Source organism: Abramis brama, assembly GCF_963993115.1.
Source record: "Abramis brama genome assembly, chromosome: 17".
Taxonomy (NCBI): Eukaryota; Metazoa; Chordata; class Actinopteri; order Cypriniformes; family Leuciscidae; genus Abramis; species Abramis brama.
The window spans coordinates 18251201-18279044 of record NC_139979.1 but is presented as its reverse complement, the minus strand read 5'-3'; the positions used below and the strand labels follow the sequence as shown (position 1 = coordinate 18279044).

At 40.0% G+C, this 27844-nt stretch overlaps 1 protein-coding gene across 1 annotated transcript; it reads right to left on the bottom strand.

Annotated features, from left to right (window-relative positions):
- Nucleotides 1-27467, bottom strand: LOC311067881 (uncharacterized protein; the record flags this gene model as incomplete). The annotated part of the gene is made up of 6 exons (XM_084090028.1): nucleotides 1-430; nucleotides 9100-9263; nucleotides 9380-9488; nucleotides 25633-25742; nucleotides 25878-26063; nucleotides 27246-27467. The coding sequence occupies 6 exons, from the start codon at nucleotides 27465-27467 to the stop codon at nucleotides 286-288; spliced, it is 936 nt and encodes a 311-aa protein (XP_083946154.1). The 3' UTR covers nucleotides 1-285.
- Nucleotides 27468-27844: the final 377 nt, after the last annotated feature.

Genomic DNA, 27844 nt, shown 5'->3' with positions numbered 1-27844 from the left:
TCTATTAGACTCACTGACAGGTGTCGCAAAATGTGTGAAAAGATGTTGTCCAGTTTTATGGACAGAAAAAAGTTTAACCCCAGATTGTACAAAATGATTTATAATTGGGGTTGATGTGGCGCAGCAGTGAATGCTTAAGGGTGGAAACCATAAGACTGGAGTTTCAGTATCTATAATTTATTTTAGAGCAGGACTGAAGTTACTCTGTGTCCATGGAGCGCCAATCCTTTTTATCCTTCCATTTATTTTTATTCACGCCCCATTCCACAGATTCCTCTCTCGGCTTCAGCAGGAACTGGTCTGTAAATTGCTCTCGGTGAGGATGGAGGTTATGCTGGAATGATCATACAATCCATCATCATCATCGTCATCCTTAGAGCTGAGCACTGAAGACTCCAGAGCTGACTGCCGGGCCTGCTGGATCTTCCTCCTGAGGATGAAATAAGCCAATTTGACAGTAGTGTCCTATGGTATAACATACTGTAATGTTTTGGTTACACTTTATTTTAAGGTGTCATTGTTACAGTGTAATTATATATTTAAGTACTGAGTAATATTAAGCAACTACATGTACTTACTATAGGGTTAGGGTAGGACTAGGGTTTGGTTGAGGGTTAGTTACATGTAATTATGCATAATTTATTGTTATTACTATGGTAAGTACATGTAACAAATGTAACAAGGACACTGTAAAATAAAGTGTTACCCATTTTTTATTATACATACTTCTATTTTTTATTTTTAGGTTTAATTATTTAATTATTTTTTATTATTATTAAGAACGGTGATTCTCATACAGGGGTTCAGGGCCAACTAGGGGGCCTCAGCAAACTTCCAAGCAGGCCACAGAATGAAAAGTATTTAAGTATATATTGATTATTAATTTAATTAATATGAATACTATTGTTAAAACAAATCTAACATAACTAACTTCCAATCAAGAAAACATACAATCAAGATGTAAACTAAATTTGTTTTTGTTTTTTACCCTCAATATTGTTTTTTTGTTAAAGGAACACTCCGCCGTTTTTTGAAATAGGGCTTATTCACCTTCTTTCCTACATTTAGATAGGTGGGCAAATGCATTTTTGTCTCAGTGCATGGATTGTTTTAGTTTGACGGTCGGCGCAAGCTTAGCTTAGCTTAATGAATGGAATCCTTTGTTGCCAGCTAGAATGTCCTGAGTAAAAGTGATAAACCCCCCCCCCCCCCACCTAATTACTTCTTGTGGCCTGCGTATTCACAACGAGTACAAATAGCGATGCAGATTAACAGTAGGTGATTTCCTAGGCAGATATTGACTATATTAGGGGGAAGCACAGGCGAAGCACTGCTACTTGGGCGCAGAGATATCACGCAACACATGAAATCCCACAACTTGTGAATACAGGCATAATATGGGTCGATCTATACATGCATCATGTTTAAAATAATCACTTACTCTGTGGACAGCTGTCCATTTGGTCCATTCGGCGTGGGACATTTTTTCCAGTTCACTTTATCACACCGGGAAAAAAAAAAATTGAGTACTGCAGGATGGATCAACGCCGTGAAATCCTTGGTAGCTGTGACACAACTGTGGGCACGCTCATCTTGATCTGACGCGTTGAGCCTGGTCATCGATGGCAGTAACTTGTCCCACTCGCCACAGCACAGACACTCTATTTCAGTCGGCATAGATTGGCATATTCCCCCACATTCACACCACCTGCTCTCATCCTCACGTCCTCAGGCTGTTGAGCGATGAAGAAGTCTGAGAAGTCACCCTCTTCGTCTCTCACAAAATCAGCCATGTTCATCGCCATTCATGTACTGTAGGAAAAATAGCCAGCTACTATTCACGCCGGTATGTTGACGTAAGTCGTGGGATTTCATGTGTTGCGTGTGTTGGTAGGGTTAGGGTTAGACCACTAGGAGGCGCCTTCTGGCCCATATCTATCTGCGTCTCATATTGACGCTAAAGGGTGCTATGTGCGTTGAATGTAGACGAAATGTCAAAAGCGTCAGTATATGACGCTTTGGGATGAGATCGGGCTGGAAATCGCCTAGTCAGGCATGTGATTGGCTAAGGACAAAAAAGCAGGAAAATATACTGAGACCCCCCCCCTCCCCCCCCCCCGCCGATCAAACCGATAAAAACATCCAACTTTTTATGACACATGACAACAACTTATTTGAATTTAAAAAATAAAATATATATTTTTAAATTTTTTTACACCAAACTTAAACTGCTTAATGTGCAATATCCAACTTATGTCATGAGTTTGACACATAACAACATAACAAAAAAAATTCAATATTGTGATATATTATTACAATTTAAAATAATTGGTTTTCCATTTATTAGCCTATACTTTAAATTATCATTTATTTCTGTGATGCAAAGCTGAATTTTCAGGATCATTACTGCAGTCCTTTAGAAATCATTCTAATATGATGATTCATTATCAAAGTTGGAAACAGTTCTGCTGCTTAATTTTTTTTAATAACCTGTGATACTTTTAGGATACTTTGATGAATAAAAAGTAATAAAATAAAAATAAAAAAGAATAAGAATTAAAAAAAATATAGAAATATTTTGTAACAATATACACTACTGGTCAGTAATTTGGGTTCAGTAATTTTTTTCTTTCTTTTTTTGAAATAAATCAATACTTTTATTCAGCAAGGACGTGTTAAATTGATAAAAAGTGATAGTAAAGAAGATTTATATTATTAGAAAATATTTTTTTTATTTTGAATAAATGCAGTTCTTTTTAACCTTTTATTCATCAAATATTTTAGGCAGCAGAACTGTTTCCAACACTCATAATAAATCAGAATATTAGAATGATTTCTAAAGGATCATGTGATAGACCGGATGTCACATGCTGAAGACTGGAGTAATGATCCTGAAAATTCAGCTTTGCTTCACAGAAATAAATTATAATTTAAAGTATAATAAATTGAAAACCAATTGTTTTAAATTGTAATATCACAATATTAAAAAAAAATAATAATCAGTATTTTTGATCAAATAAATGCAGGCTTGATGAGCAGAAGGAACTTCTTTCAAAAACATTAAAAATAGTAATGTTTCCAAACTTTTGGCCTGTACTGTATTCCCCCCAAAACTGCACAACTGTAGGGTAAAACATTAATAAAAAAGTGATAATAAAAAAATGCCTCTTAAAACTGACATGATTGTAACAAAATCACACAGTCTGGAGAACTCAGAACAACTGCTAACATTAAGTTTAAGGTAAAAATAACTGCCATGAAATTATAGTATCTTACTCCTATGCAATTAGATAAACTGTTCATTCACTACATCACTTTACCTCTGTCTTTATCCCCTTTTATCCTCTTCTCTTCTTTTTGGCTCTGTATCTATCGCAGACTATAATGCTCATTTATAATGTGTCACGTAAATTCGGCCATCCGTCACAATCAGGAAACTTTCACCGCGTCTAGAACTGGCGCGAGCTGCCAGACCCGTTTCTACGAGCCTGTGTGTTAAGCGCCCTCAAAAAAAAGCAATGCTGTCTATATGGATGCGGCGTAGCGCACGCTACACAACAAATTACCAACAACTGATCGCGCGCGCGCTCTGTTTCTGACTCACTTCAAGCACTCGCTGGGCGGGGAAAGATTGCATCTCTCTGCCATCTGTAACCATGTTGACGTGCCGCCCGGTGTGGCCGCGATTCGTGGCGATTGTGGTTCCGTCCCGGGTTACCATGGTGACGGCTGTGAGATTACCCCCCCACACACATTTTTTTTTTTTTTTACAGATCTGCATGATTCACGTAGGTCACATTTTCAGGTCGGAAAATCCGGAATTCCGGATTAATCCGGAAAAATCACATCCCTGCCTAGTGTTAATCTGCATCGCTATTTGTATTCGTTGTGAATACGCAGGCCACAAGAAGTAATTAGGTGGGTTTTAAAAAAAAATATTTTTATCACTTTTACTCAGGACATGCTAGCTGGCAACAAAGGATTCCATTCATTAAGCTAAGCTAAGCTCGTGCCGACCCTGTCAAACTAAAACAATGCATGCACTGAGACAAAAATGCATTTGCCCACCTAACTAAATGTAGGAAAGAAGGTGAATAAGCCCTATTTAAAAAAACGGTGGAGTGTTCCTTTAAAGAACATACAGTTCTTAAAGTCTGCAATCACAAAATGAAATGCGGTTGATTAATTTACCTATATTGACAGTTTCTGTTAAAGTGCCCCATTGTGCTTTTTCAGATATTACTTTTTCATGCAGTGTGTACTATAGCTGTTTGTCAATGTAAAGGGTCTGCAAAGTTTTAAAGATCAAAGTGCACGATGAATGAAGTTATCTCTCTCTCTCTCAAAAAAAAGAATCGATTCTGAATTGCAGAAACAAGTCATCAGTAATTCCAGTCTTCCGTAACTTACATGCGTAACAATGTAACAAATTTGCATAATGCCCACCAACGGTCTTCAGTGGCTGCCCGCACGCGAGCACTGTAGCTGGTTCGCATTGAGTACATGTCAAGAAGACACTGTTTTCTACTCTGCAAAAACAAATTCTCTTTGTAAACACTTCCAAAGGATGAGGATGTGAAGAGTCAGTGGTTAAAATTTCCACAGCAACAATCGCATTTAACCTTTTGACGATTACTTCTCAAATCTCTGTGAAATCTAAGTGGGATTTACAAAACGCTTAATCATTAAAGATGGGACAGTACACACTTTATTTGGACCAACTGCTCCTGAAAATCACAACCCAATTAATTATTGATGTATATATTTTCTACCGGGTGTTCAAAATATGCAGTTTTGTGTTTTATATTGTGCAGGTCTCTGGCTAAGAGAATGCCTAGTGTTTGGCTCAATTAGGTCACCCACACCCATATTTGATTGTTTAGGCCCTCTTGCCTCTAATGTACATGACAAGCAAGGAATCTGGGAGTTATCTTTGATTCAGAGCTTAAATTTGATAAGTAAATTCAGTGGTGAAGGCTGGGTTCTTTCATTTAAGACGCATTGCAAAAATTAAACCCTTTTTGTCTTTTAATGATTTGAAGCAGGTTATACAGGTGTTCATATTTTCAAGGTTGGACTATAATAGTCCAACTTATCTGTCATACTGTTTAACTGTGTTAGTGTTGCCACACTATCCTGATCATTATAGCACTAAATAGGAACAACCAAAGGTCTTCTATATAATTTAAAACACATACCATGATGACTAGACCTTGGTTAGGTGTTCTTATAATGGATGTAAGTATGGGGGACAGCAAGCAAATATTGATTATACAGTATGTCAGTTACTGCCTTTTGCCTTTGCACGAGTCCTTATTTTTGGCACATGATACAAAGGAAGAGTACATTAACTGCCAAACAAGGGTCAAAGGTCAATTTTGAGCTCAAGATTTTTGCATACAAACATTTCTTCATTATAGCAACTAGTTGTCAAATTTTGGGAGGCCTACCTATAATACTTTTGTCTGGACAAAGCAGAAACTCTAAAGTCATTTTTCTCAGTTTCACACTAAGGTCGAGTTAAGGTCTTTTGCCTTTGCAGGGCAGTATTGTAATTCATTGTATCTGGGGCTTCCTTGTGTTCTGTTGAATCGCTTTCAACTCTTACAAAATGCGTCAACTAGGCTTTTGACTGGGACCAAGAAGCAAGTTAGTGTTTCCCCAGTGCTAGCTTCATTGCAGTGGCTCCCAGTTAATTTCAGGGCCCAGTTTAAGGTTTTACTGTTTGTTTTTAAGGCCTTGCATGGCCTTGCTCCTGAATATATTTCAGATCTTCTCCAGGTCTATTAGACGACAAGGCTATTTAGGTCATCTCAAACATCACTTTTAAAGATCCCTAAATCTCATCTAAAGTCCAAAGGGGATCGTGCCTTTTCAGTTGCTGCACCCGCCTCTGGAATAACCTGCCTTCGGATATTAGATGTTGTACTAAATTGAGTGCTTTAAATCACGATTGAGGGCGCATTTACTTGCCCAGGCTTATGGCTGAGCTAGTTGAGTGTATCTTGTATTACTGTTGTCTATTTTAATTGTATTTGGTTTGGTGAGGTGTGTAATACTTTCTGTATTTGTGGCTAATTATGCTGTTGGAATATTGTTTTAATGGAAAGCACTTTGGCCAACTCACGTTGTTTTTAAATGTGCTATACAAATAAACTAAACTAAACTAAACTAAACTAAACTAAACAGCATTAATGACAATGAATTATTAGCGTTTTGCTGAAATAGTTCTGCTAATCAGCTGTGGGCCACTATTTAATGCAGTTCATACTACTCTGAGTAATGATAAAGGATGGAGCAAGTTTTTTTATTTTTTTTACAAACTTTAATGTTACATCAGTCATTCACGTTAGTGCCCGTCTAACGTATGCACTGTTATTGATACTGTTAATAATACATTTCCCGCATGTGCACTGCAATAAATTAGAAAAAAAGAGTTGCAACATCTCACTGAGAAACGTCCTGCTCAAGTCGTCCTTGCGATAGAGGTTCGGGTTGAATAACTAGTTCTTCCAATGATTCATCATCGGACTCGAGCTCGGATTGATATGGTAAAATCAACGCAATCGTTACTGTCTTTACAGTGTGTACAATCGCTGAGCTGAAGTCCAGTTATGTTAAAGAGCGTTTCATTTCCGACACGCGCTGTGAGGAGTAGACCCAGGGCCGTTTGAAGGAATTTGGGGGCCCCAAGCAAAATGGACATGGAGGCCACGTTTTCAACATTTTCAACAATTGAACATTTGCAGTAACCTTGAAGTAACTGTTGATATTATAATGTCATATTTGCATAAACTGTCACTACAGAAGCCTATATCCCGACACTAGCACATTAAGATAAGCTATGAAAAAATCATGTTCCTCTGCCACTTTCTGGTTAAATAATGTTTATAGATGGATTAACTTACAAAGTATTTATTAAGTAAAAAGACTTGTTTGCTAACAGTTAAATGACAATTAACTAAAGATTAAATTAAAGACTAACAATTTACCATCTATTAATGATGGTTATTACCCCCGACTGAGCCTGGGTTCTCCCAAGGTTTTTTTTTTCTCCATTAGGTCACCTGATGGAGTTTTAGGACACCATTAGGTCACTTGATGGAGTTTTTTTCGGTTCCTTGCCACTGTTGCCTTTGGCTTGCTCAGTTGGGGATATTTTGGGGATATTTAATTTTATTCTATCAATCAATAAATTCCACTAGAAACAAACCTTGTTGTATTATTTTATTTTAATTTAATACTGTGAAGCTGCTTTGATACAATCTGTATTGTGAAAAGCGCTATACAAATATACTTGATTTGATTATAATAAAGTGTTACCGAAAAGATATGTTAGCAATTCCATATTTTGATATTAGAAGGGAAGGGATGCAGCTGCTTTCACAACTACCAATGCTTAAAAACATCCCGAGCTAATGTTTGATGCACGGAATTTATTGTGTGGTTTTCCTAACCCCCATTTGGGAAATAGATTATAACGGTGGAATAGTTAGTATAGCATGCTATGCCACTTTCATGAAAACCTATTACAAAGCTATAGCAATGTCATGTCATTAAATAAGATAAACAGTGATTCTGGAACAGATCTGCGTCTTCCTTATCCCGTTAAAAAAACATATTACAGTATGTAACCATATTCCGTCCTTTCGAAAAAAAAGTTGCACTAACTGTTCGTTACAAGCAGCATTTGCCGTCAGGCAGATAGCTAACATAAACATATTTTTGCTAGCCTACCTGCTGCAAAAGTACACCATTTGTACAAGACAAGTAGAGCTATTTTATCCAGTGTAATTTATCACTTATCACTATCTTTTTTTACCTTATCTTCTTTCTTTTCTGGCTTCCTGAAGCATAATTCGCTTCATGATAACTGCCGAGGAGGTTTTGTATTTTGCCGGCAGCAGAGACGCGTGGTTGGCTGGCTGCTGTCAGCGACTACTGAGGGGGGCCCCCTTGAGGGGGATCCCGATAACAGTGTCATTGCACTTTACTGCATTGACTATCAAAGGGGCGCTCACACAGTTTGTCGTTGCATTTTATTCTTAACCAGTCGTTGTCTTGGGGCCCCAGGCCAGCTCGGGGCCCCAAGCAATTGCTTGGTTTGCCTGCCTTGTCGCGACGGGCCTGAGTAGACCAATCAGAGCAGCTTAGGCTCTCGGAAAGGAGGGGTTTAGAGACTGAATATTGGGAGTCGTTTGAGAATCTTTGAAAAATGTGATGATGTGCAGTGTATATTATGAGAAAATGAAAGTGTTTTTTGACCTTTGATAAATGCAACATATAGGAAGTCTTTGAATTTTGTGTTGGGCAGTGGGGGGCCTTCAAGTCAAAAAGGTTGAGAACCACTAATTTACTTTCACTTTTAAAAATTCATGGCAAACCTCAACACATGATGATTAAAATACTGACAACACTATAAAACAGACCAGATAGAGAACAGTTTATATATATATTTCCTTTAAAGATTTAAACCTAAAAAAAATCTAAAGTTAATGTACATTAATTTACATATCAGCATCATTATTAGCAGGTAGAACTATACAGATATTAAGAAGAAATTCTGACACTACTGTGGTACAGCAGATTTAATTTAATTGTTTTTGTGTGGGTAATACAGTCTGATCTATAAGCTTATTAAGAGGTTCTATGATTTCCAGAATGTGCATATGATGTGATAAACAGGGTGGTATTGATTTTTCACCATATAGCAGAGATGAGCAGTATGTGCTGGCTGATTTGAGGAAAGATCATTTGTGAGTGAGGTTTGGAAAGCTAAAGGCCTTAAGAGATTAGAAATGCAAGCAGTCTGGTCACTCTCGCATTTTAAGAGACACACACTGCCATCTGGAGGCCTCACTGAGTATTAATGTTTTAAGTAATAAAACTCCATATTACGTGTGTGTGTAATATGAAGTTTATTACTTAGAACATTAATACTGTAGGTCTTATTCTGAATACTGCACCAAACACATTAAGGAAAAAGCACAAAGGAATCCAGCCATAATTGCTCTCTATTTAAAAACTAATAATTCAGTATTCCAAACATAAACTCTTATTTATAGGGAAAAAAAGAACTTTACATACTCAGTCACTTACTTGAGTTCATTCTCTAGCACCGTGACTCTGGATTGCATCGCCTCTTTCTGTTCCTGCTGCTCCTCCATGTCTCTGATGGCCTTCCTCCTCAATCCCTCCAGTTGCTCTGCCTCAGCCTCTCCCTCATCCACCTGCCGCTTCAGAGCCTTCACACGCAGAGTCAGCTGCAGGACCACACATGCATTAAACACAGAAACACTCCACCAAATACACAGATCATCACATGGTGTAGAAGAAGACACACTACTCTATGTGTACATGTAACGTGTGTATGATTCACCTGGTCTCTCTGTTCCGTGTGCTGCTGTCTTTCCTCATCCAGGGTGATGTTCAGCTCCTTTAGTTTCCTCTCCAACCGTCGCTGAGAGAACACAACAGAATTCTTCTCTCTGAAAAAACACAACGATGTACTTGTACCTCAGGATGTGCTGAATCTGTAGTGTATTGAGTTTTCTTACACTTAAAGGAACACTCCGACTTTTTGGGACTTTAGCTTATTCACAGTATCCCCCAGAGTTAGATAAGTCCATACATACCTTTTTCATTTCTGTGCGTTCTGTAAGTGTTATTTGACGCACCCACCGCTAGCCTAGCTTAGCACAAAGACTGGATGTAAATGGATAATGGTAGCATACTAATCCCAATAAGTGACAAAATAATGCAAACATTGTCCTATTTACATGTTGTGATCTGTATAGTCACAGCGTGTACAAATAACAAGGCTATATGAGACAGAGACCATTTTTAATCGTATAAATACTGGGAACTATATTCTCACTAGGCGTAGGAGCACAGCTAACGTTACTTGGGCGGAGTGGCTACTTGGGCGGAGTGATTAGCGCCGCACACGAGACGCCCTGTTGATGGTTCCGTAAACAAAACAAACGTGACTAACTAGCTAGACGTGACTCGTGATCATAGCTGATTTTGAGGAATTGTCAGAGGAATTTTACTGTGTATCAAACCAAGATCCAGAACCATATAGTTTTGAGCCAGAATACACAGACGAGGACTTTGGAAGCTGTAAGACAAGATGCCGAACAGATTGATGTCGAAGGGAGAATCAGAACGAACATGACCTAATGGTCAGCTATCCACCAAGTAAGTGATTTTGTTATAATGATCATTCATAGTTCAATGAAATTGTAGTATAGCCATTGCATATAGTGTGGTCATGACAACACAATAATAACAATAAAGGGGATACACGGAGCCCCTATTCACGTAATAGTGTCACTCACTACTAAGGTTACATTACATTAGCATGGCACTGTTACAGTATGGCTAATGTTAGTCATCTCAAAACATAACGGAACACTTACCGCAGCAACAGGTGACCCAATTTGTCCTGTCTTTATTATCGATGGGATGGCTGTATCCTTTAGCACGCGTTTCATGGTCCGTGTGGCAACTTGCATTTTTACAAAATAGTCGTCTATAGTAAAATGTTCAGAGCAAACGAAATACTTCGTGATGCTGTTTACAGGTGTGTTTAGTAGCCATCGATTCATCAGGTCAGCGTTTTTGGTTGGAATTCTATGAAACATCATAGTATTACCTGGTCTCCCCTGTTTATTGTCGCAGCTCTTTACAATACAGCGAACACCCATGATTGTAAACTATAAATTTACTATCTAGTAATTGCTGACTCTATTACTCCAACTCTGAGCGAACTCTCTGCTCCTCACCACTGCGCTAATCACTCCGCCCAAGTAACGTTAGCTGTGCTCCTACGCCTAGTGAGAATATAGTTCCCAGTATAAATACGATTATAAATGGTCTCTGTCTCATATAGCCTTGTTATTTGTACACGCTGTGACTATACAGATCACAACATGTAAATAGGAAAATGTTTGCATTATTTTGTCACTTATTGGGATTAGTATGCTACCATTATCCATTTACATCCAGTCTTTGTGCTAAGCTAGGCTAGCGGTGGGTGCGTCAAATAACACTTACAGAACGCACAGAAATGAAAAAGGTATGTATGGACTTATCTAACTCTGGGGGATACTGTGAATAAGCTAAAGTCCCAAAAAGTCGGAGTGTTCCTTTAAGATTCTTCAGGTGGTTTGATGATGTTATTTTCTTTTAAAACTTTAAAATGTGACTTTTTGTTATTTTAATAAAATATAGATTTTTTTCCTGGTGCATATACAAAAACTTTTTTTGTAAACAAATGGCAGTAAAAATATTGGCAGGGCAAATTAAAATCGGACTAAGTAACAAATAAACCTCCTGACCATTCCCCTAATCTAATTTACATAATGTAGTCAAATTTAATTTAATTAATTAACTTAAAGTAGAAGATTTCGTGAACCGCTTTACGAACTGCAATATCTGCGGTCACTGAATTTTTCTGTGTATTCTAGCAGTGTAGATTGATTAAAGAGGAGTGCTGTTCTCAAGCATTCTGTAGTGCTTTGTGGGTAATGTAATTGTTTCAGCCACTTCATGATAGTGGTTTTAGAACTTCAGTTCATTAGGTCCTTTGTTTACCTCTCCTCTGTGCACAGTCGCTCCTCACGTTCCTGGATTTAGCTCTCCAGGTGAGACACGCCAGTGGAGGAACGTGACTGGCCCTCCATCTCAGTTACGCGAAACTTATACTCCTTTATCTGAAATTAGGGCTGAACGATTAATCGCAACAAAACCGCACACAATTTGCGATTATCTTATGCGCAGCTTGTCAGTGGAGTGCGGCTGACTGGTAGTAAATACTGCCCCATTTGAACGCCAGAGGGCGCTCTCACGCAAACACGCTAAATATGCCCCGCTGCAGAAGTACAATAACGGCACATCATTCCAGGAAATCTCTATCGCTGTAGCCATAGATATCATATATAAACGCTAGATGTCTTATGGCGCAGTCACTTCCGGCATCACCGTTCGGCCATCTTATGTCAGTTCTCTGTGCATTAAGGTGAGTGATCAGCATGCACACAAATCCTCATATCTCGCTGAAATATTGACGGATTTACAAACGGTTTGGTTTCTTACAAACGTTATTAACGTGGCTATAATTCCGAATGCTTGAACATGTATGTTATAATTTTTCATATGTATGCAGTGTATGTATGTAGTGTCATAACTACATCTCTGACGTTTATAACAAACCAAACCGTTTGAAAATCGGTAGAAAATTGGGCAAGTTATGGTTATTTAAAAGTATTTGCACCATTAAACGAGTGAGCGAGCGCACTGCCGCAAGATGGCCGCCACGTGCGGACGTCGACCTCCATTGGCCAGCAGCGCGCACGAGACATCTAGCCTTTATATATGATATCTATGGCTGTAGCAAGCGGGAAGGAAGTCGACCGGAAGTTGAAGCCGGCCGCGTGCCACCATCTTGTAGCAGAACTTCACCTGCTGTTAGCATCCCATTGACTCCCATTCATTTTGGCGTCACTTTGACAGCGAATAACTTTACATCTGAGGTGTTTGAAGACTCCATTTGTCCATTATTTATTTCTAAAGAAACACGACAATGTATAAAATGCTCCATTACCTTGTATCTTACGTTATGGCCCCGTAGAAGCAGTTTTTGTAAAAGTAGGCTAACGATTGCATCATAACCACGCGACTTTCTGTCGCACAGTAGAGAGATTACCGTATGGACAGGAGGAGAAGCTCGCGGGCAATCGGGGAGACATGGAGGCAAAATGACAAAATAATTAATCAGAATACTTAGCAAAAGTTTCTCCTGCTCCAAGCTCATAGACAGCTCCTACTCACACTCTCCGTCTCTGCAAGTTTCGGAAGGGAATGATTCAGATTTCTCATGCCACAGCCACTAGAAGACAGACGGGTTGCTCACGTCACATCTACGTCGTCAAGCTCTGTTTGAGTCTGCGCGTCAGGAACGGAAGTCCTAAAAAATCGCTAAAAATGGGCTTCACTTGTCTCAATTGAGTTCCAATGAGATGGCTCTGTCCACTTCTTATACTGTCTATGCGCTGTAGCTGAATAAACAGAAGATTGAAACGCTTTGATTAAACATGACTTATAAATACACGACTGCCTTATTCTGTGTAAGAAGGCACATCATCTCACAGAAGGAGGAGCTCAGCTGTCGTTATGAAGTGAGTTTGGAGTAAATGCATGTTATTAAATGTTGTCTGTTCTTGGACAAGGTTCATAAATGCTTCTCATGTTTTGGAAAGATGTTTGACGCGTGTTGTTTTTTCAAATGCACGTTATAAGTGACTCAAACTCACAGTGCTTTAAGATGAAGCAGCGTTTACAGAGCCGTACATCAATGACAAACTGCGCATAAAAAATAATCGCAGCCTTTGCAATTTCAAAATCGCGATAAGCCATCTCGATTTAAAGGTCCCGTTCTTCGTGATCCCATGTTTCAAACTTTAGTTAGTGTGTAATGTTGTTGTTGGAGTATAAATAATATCTGTAAAATTACAAAGCTCAAAGTTCAATGCCAAGCGAGATATTTTATTTAACAGAAGACGCCTACAGCGAACGGCCGATTTGGACTGAACGCGTCTTCTCCACACTCACTTACAAACAAACATTTTTTCGCCTATCGTGCATCTACTCTACACCCGTACCACTAAAAAGACGGATTATATCCAAGACTTCAGTCATAAATTAGTATTAATATTGAGCATCACTGGTAGCGTCGTTGCTAACTTACTGACCATCTGTTAAAATGGCGAATATATCAGATGTAAGTAATCTACCTTTTGGTGCAGGTGAGGACACATTTGAGCTTCACGCATTGCAGTCTGAGCTGGAAGCTGTTGAGAAACAGATCCACGACCTTTTAGTGAGACAAGCCGAGCTGATAGACCGGCGTTTAGCTTTTGAAACATCACACGCCGATGCACACAAATCAGTGATTAACGTTACTAACCCGCTAACTCCGACCTCGTCTACTCCGTGCATTTCTCAACATCGGTCCCGAGCGCCGAGGTCGCGATCAGCCATGGTCTCGTTCACTCCGGCTCCAACACGCCACCACGAAGCCTGGATGGTTCCGCAGCGGAAGACGCGAGTCAGGTCTAGACCAAGAAGACTCTCTCCGACCCTCCCGGTTTTCGAGATATCCACCCAAAACCGCTTCTCCCCTCTTCGCGAAACTGAACGCGATGCTGTGATCATCGGCGATTCCATCGTTCGGCACGTACACGCTACGTTAGGTAAAAGTAAGGTGCACAGTCACTGCTTTCCTGCTGCTCGTGTTTCTGAAATCGATGCTCGCGTTCCCGAGATTCTGAACGGTGACGAGCGCGTCGGAACTGTGGTCCTGCACGCGGGAGTGAACGACATCAGGCTGCGCCAGACGGAGGTTCTGAAGAAAGACTTCAGGAATCTGATCGATACGGTACGCAGCACATCGCCTGAAACAACGATTATTGCTTCCCACGTACCGACTAGGAAAAGAAAAGTTTAGTAGATTATTCGCGCTAAATGAATGGTTAATGTCATGGTGCAATGAGCACAAACTGCTCTTTGTAAATAATTGGAATCTGTTTTGGGAGCGTCCTAGGCTTTTCCGTGCTGATGGCTTATACTCAAGCAGATTCGGAGCGGATCTTCTGTCGGATAACATCTCCAAAATGTTAAATACCTTTTGACTAGTAACCAAAAGTCCAAATCATAGTCTTTGCTGCACCAATTTAACTGATATAAATTCTAGTGTAGAACATGGCATAGAAACTGTGTCTATTCCTCGTTTAGTGAGATCAAATAATAAATTTACTGCAGGATCTAGGAAAAATCTAATTGTTATTAAAACAGAAAATGTTGCTATTAGTAAACAAAAACAATTTCTAAAGCTAGGTCTTCTAAACATTAGATCACTCACACCTAAGGCAGTTATTGTAAATGAAATAGTCACAGATAATAGCTTCGATGTACTTTGCCTTACTGAAACATGGCTTAAACCAAATGATTATTTCGGCCTAAATGAGTCTACCCCAGCAGGATACTCCTATAAGCATGAGCCCCGTCTGATTGGTCGTGGCGGCAGTGTTGCAACAATCTATAGAGATATTCTCAATTTTAGTCAGAAAACGGGTTATAAGTTTATTTCGTTTGAAGTACTTGTACTAAATGTTACGCTCTTAGATGTTAGAAAAACTTCCCTATTATCTCTAGCCTTGGCTACCGTATATAGACCGCCTGGGCCTTACGCTGATTTCCTAAAAGAGTTTGCAGATTTTCTCTCAGACCTATTAGTCAATGTCGATAAAGCATTAATTGTTGGAGATTGTAACATACACGTAGATAATCCAAATGATGTGTTAGGGGCTGCGTTTACAGATTTATTAAACTCCTTTGGGGTCAAGCAAAACGTTACCGGACCAACTCATCGTTTTAATCATACACTCGATTTAATTATATCACATGGAACCGATCCAACCGATATAGATATCATTCCACAAAGTGATGATGTCACTGACCATTACATGGTAACTTGCATATTACGTACTCCTGTAATATATCATGCTGCGCCGCGTTATCGATCAGGCAGAACAATCCTTCCATCCACCTTAGATAATTTTTCAAATTGCTTATCTGATCTGTCTCAGCTGCTCAGTGAACCCAAACAAACAGATGAACTAGAGGAATTAACTAGCACTATGAGCACCATTCTCTCTGGAACATTGGATATTGTTGCACCCATTAGATTAAAAAAGGTCAGAGAGAAAAGTAAAGCACCATGGTACAACAATACTACGCATGTTCTAAAGAGAGAAACCCGTAATTTAGAGCGTAAATGGAAACAAACTAATTTAGATGTCTTTAGAATCGCATGGAAAGACAGTATGTCACGTTATAAAAAGGCCCTAAAAGCGGCCAGGGCTGAGCACCTCCGCAAACTAATAGAAAACAACCAAAACAATCCTAGGTTTTTATTTACCACCGTGGCTAGACTAACAAATAAACAGATGTCACCTGAACAAAATATTCCGTTACAGTTTAGTAGTAATGATTTCATGAAGTTCTTCACTGAGAAAATAGAAAACATCAAAACCACAATTGTAAACGTTCAATCCTCAATCGCGCCTTATAATTCAGCCTCAATTATCACGACGCAAGAACAATTACAGTGCTTTACAACTATAGAACAAAAAGAGTTAAATAAACTTATCATTTCATCTAAAACAACAACATGTTTATTAGATCCTATACCAACTAAACTACTGAAAGAAGTGTTACCTATAGTGGAAGAGCCTCTCCTCAATATTATTAACTCATCTTTATCCTTAGGTCATGTTCCAAGAACATTTAAACGGGCAGTTATAAAACCTCTCATTAAGAAACCACAATTAGACCCGCATAATCTAGCAAATTATAGACCCATTTCAAATCTTCCTTTTATGTCTAAAATACTAGAAAAAGTGGTGTCCGCTCAACTGGGCTCTTTCTTGCAAGAAAATGACATCTATGAAAAATTTCAGTCTGGATTCAGACCGCACCATAGCACTGAAACTGCACTCGTTAAAATGACTTACTTTTAGCATCTGACCAAGGCTGTATCTCAATACTAGTTTTACTTGATCTTAGTGCTGTGTTCGATACTATAGATCACACAATACTCTTAGATTGACTACAAAATTATACTGGTGTTCAAGGACAAGCATTAAGTTGGTTCAGATCATACTTATCTGACCGCTACCATTTTGTCTATTTAAATGGAGAAAAATCGATCATAACTCCAGTAAACTATGGAGTGCCGCAGGGATCTGTGTTAGGCCCTCTGTTCTCAATATATATGCTGCCACTTGGAAATATTATAAGGAAACATGGAATTAGTTTCCATTGTTATGCTGATGACACTCAGATCTATATTTCATCACGGCCAGATGAAAACGCTAAATTATCCAATTTGACAGAGTGTGTTAAAGATATAAAAGATTGGATGACGCACAATTTTCTTTTATTAAATCCAAACAAGACAGAGGTACTAATCATCGGTTTAAAAAAACGCCCACAAAACCTCTCACACTACAACTTTAACATAGTAAGATGTTCTGTTACTTTATCCTTGTTACATCCTTAGGGACGTTTATAGTGTTTTTGGTGTGTTTTTGTGTTTCTCCTTTTGGTCTCTTGTCTCTCTCTCTCTCTTTCACTTTCTTAGGCATCGCTGATTGGCTGTTTTGCCTGTCAGTCATTTGTAATGAGTTGAGTGGGTGTGCCATGTGAGGCGGGATCCTCATCATTCTGATGCTTGACACCTGGAGAAGCCCTACTTAAGGAACATGCTACTGCGAGCGAGGAGAGAGACTTTTTGTTTGGTTCTGTATTATGATGTGGTTGTTTTCTGTTTGCTTGATTTAGTTTTGTTAAGTAGCTTATGTATTGTCATGTAGGCCTAACTTGTGCCTTGTTTTTGATTGCCCCAAAAACTTCTTATTTGTGACCTATGAAAGAGTTAAACAGCTTTGCAAAGCTGGGTTAAGCGGAAAGGAGGAGAGGGGATAGGTAAGACCGTCACGTGACATACATTTACACACTTAGCTAAATTTCTGTATATATATACACTAGGTTAGGGATTTGTGCCACCCTCTGTATTTTTGTTATTAGTTAGAGTAGTTTAGTTACGACGTCTCGGACGTTGAAGACTTTTTCTTTGATCTTTATTTTTTTTAGTTTAGGATTAGAGGTAAATGGTTTAGCTAGTTCCTTTTGGATTATATTAATTTTGTTTGTTTGGCACAATCCTGTTTTCCCTTTTTGCTTCTTCCGTTTTTGTTTTGTTTCAATGTAAAATATTAATTACTTTATCTTTAATTAAATCAATCTTTACTTGATTTTGTTGTGTCTCTCTCGTTCTCATTTCATTTAGTGATCAACGATGATTGGTGTTACTGAATTGGTTTTATGTTCCCCTTCTAACGTACCTAGATAGTAAAGAGCCAGAGGAGGGTCGTAACATATGGGGGCTCGTCCGGGATTCAAGTGAATTAATATCTAAACATGAGTTAACAATCCTGAGTAATAAATAACCAGTTCATGACACCATCTCTTGTATCACTGGGTGTGTTGAGAATTCGTATGCGTGTTTGTACAGCGTCAGGATGTTTATTTTGGAAAGGTTTCTGGAAAGTCCCTCGCTAGAACAATTAGATAGTTGTAGGAAGGATGATTTGGTAATGATAGCAAGTCATTTTGAGCTTTCAGTAAACAAGCAGTCTCTTAAAAAGGACATTAAGTCTGTGGTATATAATCGGCTAGTGGAGTTGAATGTGCTCGTGTTGCCGGAGAAAATAGTTGGGGACAGTGTGGAGGTGGGTACGTTTGGTAGGAGTGAGAATGTGAGTGGGGAGGAGCTAACGCCTACGGCGGAGGTTGAGGCTGAGGCTAGGGCGGGGTTGCCTCCCTTTGACCCGTTCTCCCCTATGTCCGTTTGTTCAAAAGGGGAAACGAGACTTAAGGTCCGTTTGGCCCGTCTGCAACTTGAATCGCAGGAGAAGGTGCAGGCTCGGCAGGCGGAGATGGATTTGAAATTACAAGTTCGTAAACTTGAGATCGAGGCGGAGAGGCAGGTAAAAATGCGACAGCTGGAGCTTGACGCAATACGAATTGTGGGGGGTTCCGCTGCGCGACCAGATCTCCCTCGAGTTGTTTCCGCTGCCACTGTTGACCGTTCTCCCATTGTAGTGCCTACTCCTACTGTTGCCCCAGTGTCTGTTTCATCCGTAGCAACCGAGTCATTCGATGTTGGTAAAAACATTACACTAGTGCCACATTTTCGAGAGACCGAGGTAGATTCCTACTTTAGTGCTTTTGAGCGCATTGCTATGTCTTTTCGTTGGCCAAAAGAGTGTTGGGCTTTGTTATTGCAATGTCGTTTAATGGGTAAAGCGTTGGAGGTTTTCTCTACTCTTTCCTTAGAGGATAGTTTGAATTATGACGCTGTAAAACTAGCCATTCTACGTGCCTACGAGTTAGTTCCAGAAGCATATAGACAGAAGTTTAGAGGGCATAAGAAGAATTCTTCTCAAACATTTGTTGAGTTTTCCAGAGAGAAGGCTCTTCTCTTTGATAGATGGTGCAGTGCAACTAAGACTGATGATTTTAATTCCTTAAGGGAATTAATTCTGCTTAAGGAGTTCAAGGGATGTTTATCCGAACGTGTGGTCGTCTATTTGAATGAACAGAAGGTTAGTTCATTGACGCAAGCTGCTGTTTTGGCAGAGGAGTTTATGCTCACTCATAAGGGTGTATTTTTTGTGACGCGCACTGAAAAGAGCGTGACGGGTAGTTTGTCTCAAACTCAGGGAGTTCGGGAAAAGTCTGGTATGCCGAAGTCAAAAGAGCTAAGGGAGTGTTTTTATTGCCATAAACTCGGACATTTGATTGCTGATTGCCCGGTGCTTATACGTAAGCAGCAGTCTAAGAACCCGAAAAGTGTTGCATTAGTAAAGACTGTACCACCATCTGAACTATCGTGTTGTACTGAGGTATTTGACGCAAATTATAAACCTTTCGTTATGTCAGGATTTGTTTCGTTATCTGGAAAGGAAGAGGATCGCAGAGAAATCTGCATTCTCCGAGATACAGGGGCCATGCAATCAATTATGCTGTCTGATGTTTTACCGTTCTCCGATGAATCATTTTGTGGCTCAAACATTCTGATTCGTGGTATAGGAATGCAAGTAGTGTCTGTTCCTTTGCATAGTGTGCATTTGCAGTGTAACCTGGTTTCAGGTGTCGTGCGCGTTGGAGTTCGTAGTTCACTCCCTGTAAAAGGAATTACACTCATCTTAGGAAATGATTTGGCTGGAGGCAAGGTTTTGCCAGCTCCAGAGGTGACTGATGTTCCGCATGTTTGTCCACTTGTTGATGATGTCATTAATTTGCACCCTGAAGTGTTTTCTGCTTGTGCAGTTACTCGCGCTCAGTCAGTTAAAACAGTGGACGAAGTTGATTTGGCTGACTCACTGTTGGGATCTGCATTAGCGGATGACGGACCCTCTGAAACTAAGGTACGTGTGGAAAATGTTTCTAAGCTGAAAAATTCAGAGAATTTGCTAGAAAGTGTTAATTCGTTAGATCTGCAAGTTACTCGTTCTCAGATCGTTATTGCACAAAACGATGATCCCTCTTTGAATAAATGTAAGTCAGCTGTGATTAGCTCCGATGCTGCTAAGAAAAGAAACACCGGATACTTCATAGACCATGGTTTACTTATGCGGAAGTGGTGTTCTAAAGTGGAAGAGGATTTGGATTGGAACGTTGTATATCAAGTCGTAGTTCCAAGCAAATATCGTTCTCATGTATTGTGTTTGGCGCATGAACACTTGCTATCTGGACATTTGGGGGTAACGAAAACTTACCATCGTATTCTTCAGCATTTTTTTTGGCCTGGGTTGAAGCGAGACGTTGCAAAATTTTGTCGTACATGTCATACTTGTCAAATTGCAGGGAAGCCGAACCAAGTTATCTCTCCCGCTCCACTGTCTCCTATCCCAGTGATAGGAGAGGCGTTTGAAGAAGTACTGGTTGACTGTGTCGGACCATTACCGAAAACGAGAGCAGGTAATCAATATCTATGTACAATAATGTGTAGAGCGACTAGATATCCCGAAGCTGTTCCATTGCGGAAGATAACAGCTCCTGTTATTCTGAAAGTTTTGACTAAGTTCTTTTCTACCTTCGGACTTCCCAAAGTTGTCCAAACAGACCAAGGTACAAATTTTTTGTCGCGAGTTTTTACCCAAACTCTAAAATCTTTGTCTATCGAACACCGAGTTTCTAGTGCCTATCACCCCGAGAGCCAAGGTGTAATCGAAAGGTTTCATCAAACCTTAAAAACTATGCTTCGAAAATTTTGTATGGACACAAGTAAAGATTGGGACGAAGGAATTCCTTTAGTGTTGTTTGCAGTACGCGAGAGTGTGCAAGAATCGCTCGGTTTTAGTCCGGCCGAGATGGTTTTTGGACATACTCTTCGGGGACCGTTAAAGGTTTTGAAAGATCAGATGACGGAGAGTAAAACAGAGAAGCAAACGAATGTCCTTGATTACGTTAGTAGATTTCGAGAGAAACTGCATAGTGCTTGTGATCTTGCGCGTACCTTCTTGAAAAATGCACAGTCAGAGATGAAGGATCGATTTGACAGACGCGCTGTTGCACGATCTTTTCAGCCTGGTGACAAAGTGGTGGTATTATTACCGATACCAGGGTCTGCATTGTCTGCTAGATTTACTGGTCCGTATAACCTAGTTAGAAAACTTAGCGATACGGATTATGTTATATATGCACTCCTGAAAGAAGGCGTAAGACACGTGTTTGCCACATTAACATGCTTAAAGCATATCATGATCGTGACGAATGTGGACCTGTTAAACCAGTCACTGACAGTGCAGCTGTGTTGATAACGTCTAAAGTTTCTTCTGTTGTAGGAGGTGACCTGAATGAGGATGAGGATTGACTGGTATTGAGAAATACTCCACAACAATGTAGTAAGCTGGATAATTCCGCTATTCTGTCCAATTTGTCTTCTCATTTGTCTTCTCTACCTGATGAGCAAAGGAATGATGTGGTAGCTCTCATCACATCATTTCCCGTTCTATTTTCTGATGTCCCGTCCCAGACTGGGGTGTTACAGCACGATATTGACGTTCGAGATGCTAAACCGATAAAACAACACCCTTATCGAGTTAACGAGATTAAGAGATCCGCTATGAAGACAGAAACTGACTATTTATTGGAGAATGATTTGGCTCGTCATAGTTATAGTCCGTGGAGCTCCCCATGTCTTCTTGTTAAGAAACCTGATGGTTCTTTCCGTTTTTGTACGGATTACCGAAAAGTCAATGCTGTCACCGTGCCTGATTGTTATCCGCTCCCCAGAATGGAGGATTGTGTCGACAGTATCGGTTCAGCTAGATTCGTTAGCAAACTTGACTTGCTTAAAGGCTATTGGCAGGTACCATTAACCCCGCGTGCATCCGACATATCTGCATTTGTAACTCCGGATTGCTTTCTACAATATCAGGTTATGGCCTTCGGGTTACGAAACGCACCTGCCACGTTCCAGCGATTGATCCAAGTCGTACTCGCTGGGGTACCAAATTGTAAGGCATATTTGGATGACTTGGTGATCTTTTCTAATGACTGGAAAGAGCATTTGTCTTTGTTGCACAGTGTTTGAACGTTTAGAACATGCGTCTTTAACACTTAACCTCGCTAAGTGCGTGTTCGGTCAAGCCACTGTGACCTATTTAGGAAAGCATGTAGGAAATGGACAAGTAAAGCCGGTAGATGAAAAAGTTGCAGCTATTACTAAGTTTCCTGTACCTGTTACACGGCGAGAGTTAAGACGATTTTTGGGTATGATTGGTTACTACCGAGGTTTTTGTAAGAATTTTGCTACGGTGGTAACCCCTCTTACTAACCTCCTCAGCCCTAAGCAGACTTTTGGATGGACGGAAGAGTGTCAGGTGGCATTTGAGAACGCTAAGGCTTTGTTGTGTTCCAGTCCAGTCCTGGCAGCTCCACAATTTGATTGTGCATTCAAGTTGGAGGTCGACGCAAGCGCAGTAGGTGCTGGAGCAGTCCTGATTCAGGAGGGTAAGGATGGTGTGAACCATCCAGTTTGTTTTTTTTCTCGGAAATTCAATAAACATCAAGCAAACTATTCTACCATCGAAAAGGAAACCCTAGCTTTACTACTAGCTTTACAGTTCTTTGAAGTCTATTTGGGTTCTTCTAGTTTGCCTACAGTTGTGTTTACTGATCACCATCCCCTTGTGTTTTTGTCTCGCATGTATAATGCAAACCAACGATTGATGCGTTGGGCTTTGTTTGTGCAGAATTTTCACTTGGAAATTCATCACAAGAAGGGTTCTGAGAACATCCTTGCTGATACTCTTTCTAGAGCTTGAATTTAGGTATGTGGGTACCTTAGTGTTTTGGCTTAGGCCAGATGTTTAGTGTTTATTTATTTTTGTATCAAACTATGAGTTTGATTTTTAAATGTGGGGGTGTTACATCCTTAGGGACGTTTATAGTGTTTTTGGTGTGTTTTTGTGTTTCTCCTTTTGGTCTCTTGTCTCTCTCTCTCTCTTTCACTTTCTTAGGCATCGCTGATTGGCTGTTTTGCCTGTCAGTCATTTGTAATGAGTTGAGTGGGTGTGCCATGTGAGGCGGGATCCTCATCATTCTGATGCTTGACACCTGGAGAAGCCCTACTTAAGGAACATGCTACTGCGAGCGAGGAGAGAGACTTTTTGTTTGGTTCTGTATTATGATGTGGTTGTTTTCTGTTTGCTTGATTTAGTTTTGTTAAGTAGCTTATGTATTGTCATGTAGGCCTAACTTGTGCCTTGTTTTTGATTGCCCCAAAAACTTCTTATTTGTGACCTATGAAAGAGTTAAACAGCTTTGCAAAGCTGGGTTAAGCGGAAAGGAGGAGAGGGGATAGGTAAGACCGTCACGTGACATACATTTACACACTTAGCTAAATTTCTGTATATATACACTAGGTTAGGGATTTGTGCCACCCTCTGTATTTTTGTTATTAGTTAGAGTAGTTTAGTTACGACGTCTCGGACGTTGAAGACTTTTTCTTTGATCTTTATTTTTTTTAGTTTAGGATTAGAGGTAAATGGTTTAGCTAGTTCCTTTTGGATTATATTAATTTTGTTTGTTTGGCACAATCCTGTTTTCCCTTTTTGCTTCTTCCGTTTTTGTTTTGTTTCAATGTAAAATATTAATTACTTTATCTTTAATTAAATCAATCTTTACTTGATTTTGTTGTGTCTCTCTCGTTCTCATTTCATTTAGTGATCAACGATGATTGGTGTTACTGAATTGGTTTTATGTTCCCCTTCTAACGTACCTAGATAGTAAAGAGCCAGAGGAGGGTCGTAACAATCCTCTACAGTAAAAGACCTAGGTGTTATACTAGACTGCAACCTGTCTTTTGAAAATTATATTTCATATGTTACAAGAACAGCCTTTTTCCACCTTAGAAACATTGCTAAGCTACGTAACATGCTATCAGTTTCTGATGCAGAAAAATTAGTTCATGCATTCATGACCTCGAGACTAGATTACTGTAATGCTTTATTAGCCGGTTGTCCTGCATCCTCAATAAACAAGCTACAGTTAGTCCAAAATGCCGCCGCTAGAGTTCTTACTAGATCAAGAAAATATGATCATATAACACCAATTTTATCATCACTACATTGGTTACCTATAAAGTTCCGCATTAATTACAAGGTATTGCTACTGACTTATAAAGCCCTAAACGGTTTAGCTCCAGTCTATTTAACGGATCTTCTATCGCCCTATAATCCATCGCACTCTTTAAGATCACTAAATTCGAGGCTTTTGGTCATACCTAGGATATCCAGATCCACCAAAGGAGGGAGAGCATTTTCACATTTAGCTCCAAAACTCTGGAATAGTCTTCCTGATACTGTTCGTTGCTCAGACTCGCTCTCACAGTTTAAAACTAGATTAAAGACGCATCTCTTCAGCCAGGCATTCAAATAATACTTTTAATCTTACAGTTAAATCCAACCTCTAGTTCATAAACGCCAGAGGAGAACTGGCCCCTGACTTAGCCTGGGTTCTCCCAAGGTTTTTTTTTTTTTCTCCATTAGGTCACCTGATGGAGTTTTTCGGTTCCTTGCCACTGTTGCCTTTGGCTTGCTCAGTTGGGGATATTTGGGATATTTAATTTAATTAATCAATCAACAATACTACTGATCAGCATTACCAAATGTGGACATTTTCCACTAGAAACAAGCATTGATGTATTATTTTAATTTAATACTGTGAAGCTGCTTTGATACAATCTGTATTGTGAAAAGTGCTATATAAATAAACTTGACTTGACTTGACTACATCCCTCTACTTCCTTCTTTAATGACGTCACTAGAACAGTTTTTTGACTAACCTCCGCCCACAGGAATACACAAAAAGGGGGGCGTGGTCTTGTTGCGCTCCCACGGAGAAGAGGAAGAGTTGCGTTTGTAGAGTGTGTTTGTCGCCATGTCGTCGAGACGCTGTTATTTTCATCCCGAGTCAAATCACCTTTGTTTGGCACTGAGCGCATGCATCTCCACGTTATGGTAAGAGGCGTGACCTTTCCGGACAGCGTGTGCTAAGCTGCTGTCGAATCACAACACAGGAACCGCTGGCACAATCAGAACTCGTTACGTATTTCTGAAGGAGGGACTTCATAGAACAAGTCATCAGTCCATTCAAAGGACAGTGTAAACAGTGGTATACAGATAAGTAAATTGTGTGAAAAATACTGTTTTTTTACACGCGAAACATGAACACATGTTATATTGCACACTGTAAACACAATCAAAGCTTCAAAAACACGATTACATGGAAAGTGCGATTAATCGTTCAGCCCTATCTGAAATATATGCAGATTAGATGAAATCTTGTCGCCAATCTGAATCAATGCCTTTTTTCTTCACTTGTTTAACTGTACACTCTTATCACACTTGTTACCACAAAAACTCAGTCAACGATAATGCAGTATACACTTCGACAGATAAATCTACCATAGTGTCAGATGGTCACGAGGCGTACCTGTCTTTGTAAGAGGCCAGAGTGTGGCACCTCCTCCTGTATAGAATGAATGGTGCTCTGAGCTCTCTCCAGCTCACTGAGCTTCTCTTTGGTGTTGGTCTCTGTTCCATCTGACAGAAAAAGCGAGAGAAGGGGGCAGGAGGAAGCAAAAGAGGGAGATTAAAAAAGACAGAAAGTAAAGGACAGACTAATAAAAATGTAAAATGACACAAGACTGACTCAAATTCGTGTTGATGAGCACATACCTCTTTATTGAGTTTGTCAAGTGCTCTATCCTGCTGCCTCCTCTGGTCATCGAGCAGCGTGTCTCTGTCCTTCTCCTTCTCTTCCATATTACGAGCCAGCTCATCCCTCTCCAGGCCCAGCCTGGAGTTCTCGCGCCTGGACTCTTCCAGCTGCTGCCTCAGTCTCCTGGTCTGTTCCTGTTGCTCCTGTTAAAAGACAGTTAAACGCGTCAGAAAAAGAGGGCGAACAGATGAGCGGAAGGAGTAATGTGTGTGTTTTAATGCATGACATCAACTCGGGATTTCAAAAGTGACAAATAGGATCATGAAAACACAATTAGTGTTTTCAACCATTAACTGATGAAAACAGATTGTTATAGTCTGAGTGAGAGGGAAGGTGTACCATTTTATAACTATGGCTGTCTACATTAATGCGGATTCATTTGAAAACTCTGTTATTATTTCAAAACTCTCTCAGTCCACATTAGCATTTTCCTCAAGTTTCTCACCCATACTGAAAAGTTAAATAATGCTAAATAAAAACATTGGAAACCATAAATTCATCTTACTGCATATGTGTAAAACATATTGAAAGCTCACTGAGATGATACAGAGACCAGACATAATAAAGTTTTTAGACTATTCTTCTGGCACAATTCATTTATTAGCTAAATATCTTAACACTTACTGGTGTGTTGAGATTGCACTCAATCGCCATTCCATGTATGGAATAAAATGCAACTGCCCTTGTTTTTTGCCACAGGATAGCAATTGAGAGTAAATGTTCTGTCATCTATATAGGAATTTAATATTAGGATTGTACAAAGTAACATTTATCTTTAGCAACACTTTGAAAGTGAATAGCATATAGCAGACAGATATCGGTATAATCTATTGGTAAAATATACGTCACATGACTAAACATGCATCATCGTGTTCAAATAGTCCACTCTACAACGCGAAAACTGCGTTTTCAAATTCACACACTTGGGAAAGCATCTTTAAAGAGCTCAATTTTCAGAGGAAAAAAGGACAGGAGTCTCAGCGTGGATGGAAGGCCAAAACGTAGAGGAAAAAAAGTGTTTTCAAATGTAACCATATTAGTTTAGACGTAGCCTATATTAAGCATAAACATGAGCATTCACATGACCTTGACCTAGACATGGACTCACCAAACAGCGGTTTACAGGGAACAAAGCTAGACCAGGAACAATGGAAATATGAGGGTTATTTATACACAACGACTAATGACTAACAAGGAACACTTGTGAATAATCAAACAATGAACCAGTCACAAAACAGAACAGAGAAACACATAACCCAAAACTGGCCAGGCCTGTAAAAAGGGAGAGGACCTGGATAATGGCCTGGACTCGAGCGGCGGCAGACCTGGGCCAAGGAGTAGTGGCGGACCTGGGCCGTGGAGCAGAGGGTCATGGAGTGGTGGCGGACCTGGGCTGCAGAGAAGTGGGTGAAACCATGGACCCCCTCCAAATCTCCAAGGGAAACTTGTATAGTCATGACATGAGGGGACTCTGGCTTGGCAGCCACGACGACTAGAGGCTCGGGCGTGGCGGCCATGAAGTGAAGGGGCTCAGGCTTGGCAGCCATGACGTGACGAGGCTATGACAATGCGGCCATGACGTAAGAAGTTTCAGGCGTGATGGCCATGACGTGAACAGGCTCTGGATTGGCATGACGTGAGCAGGCTCTAGCGTGGCAGGCATGACGTAAAGAGTCTCTGGTGTGGCAGGCATGACGTAAAGAGGCTCTGGCGTGGCAGGTACTGTGGGATTGCAGGGCCCCTCATCCAATATTCCCACAGTAAATGAAGAACCACACAACTAGAGTGCAAAGTCAATATACTGGGCCAGAGTCCAGTGAGGGGTTTGAATGGGCATTAGATAAGCCAGGTGCTCCTCTAATCCAGCTCCTCATTAAAACCACATGACACAATCCACAAAACTCCTCCACGTAGTTTTCCAGAG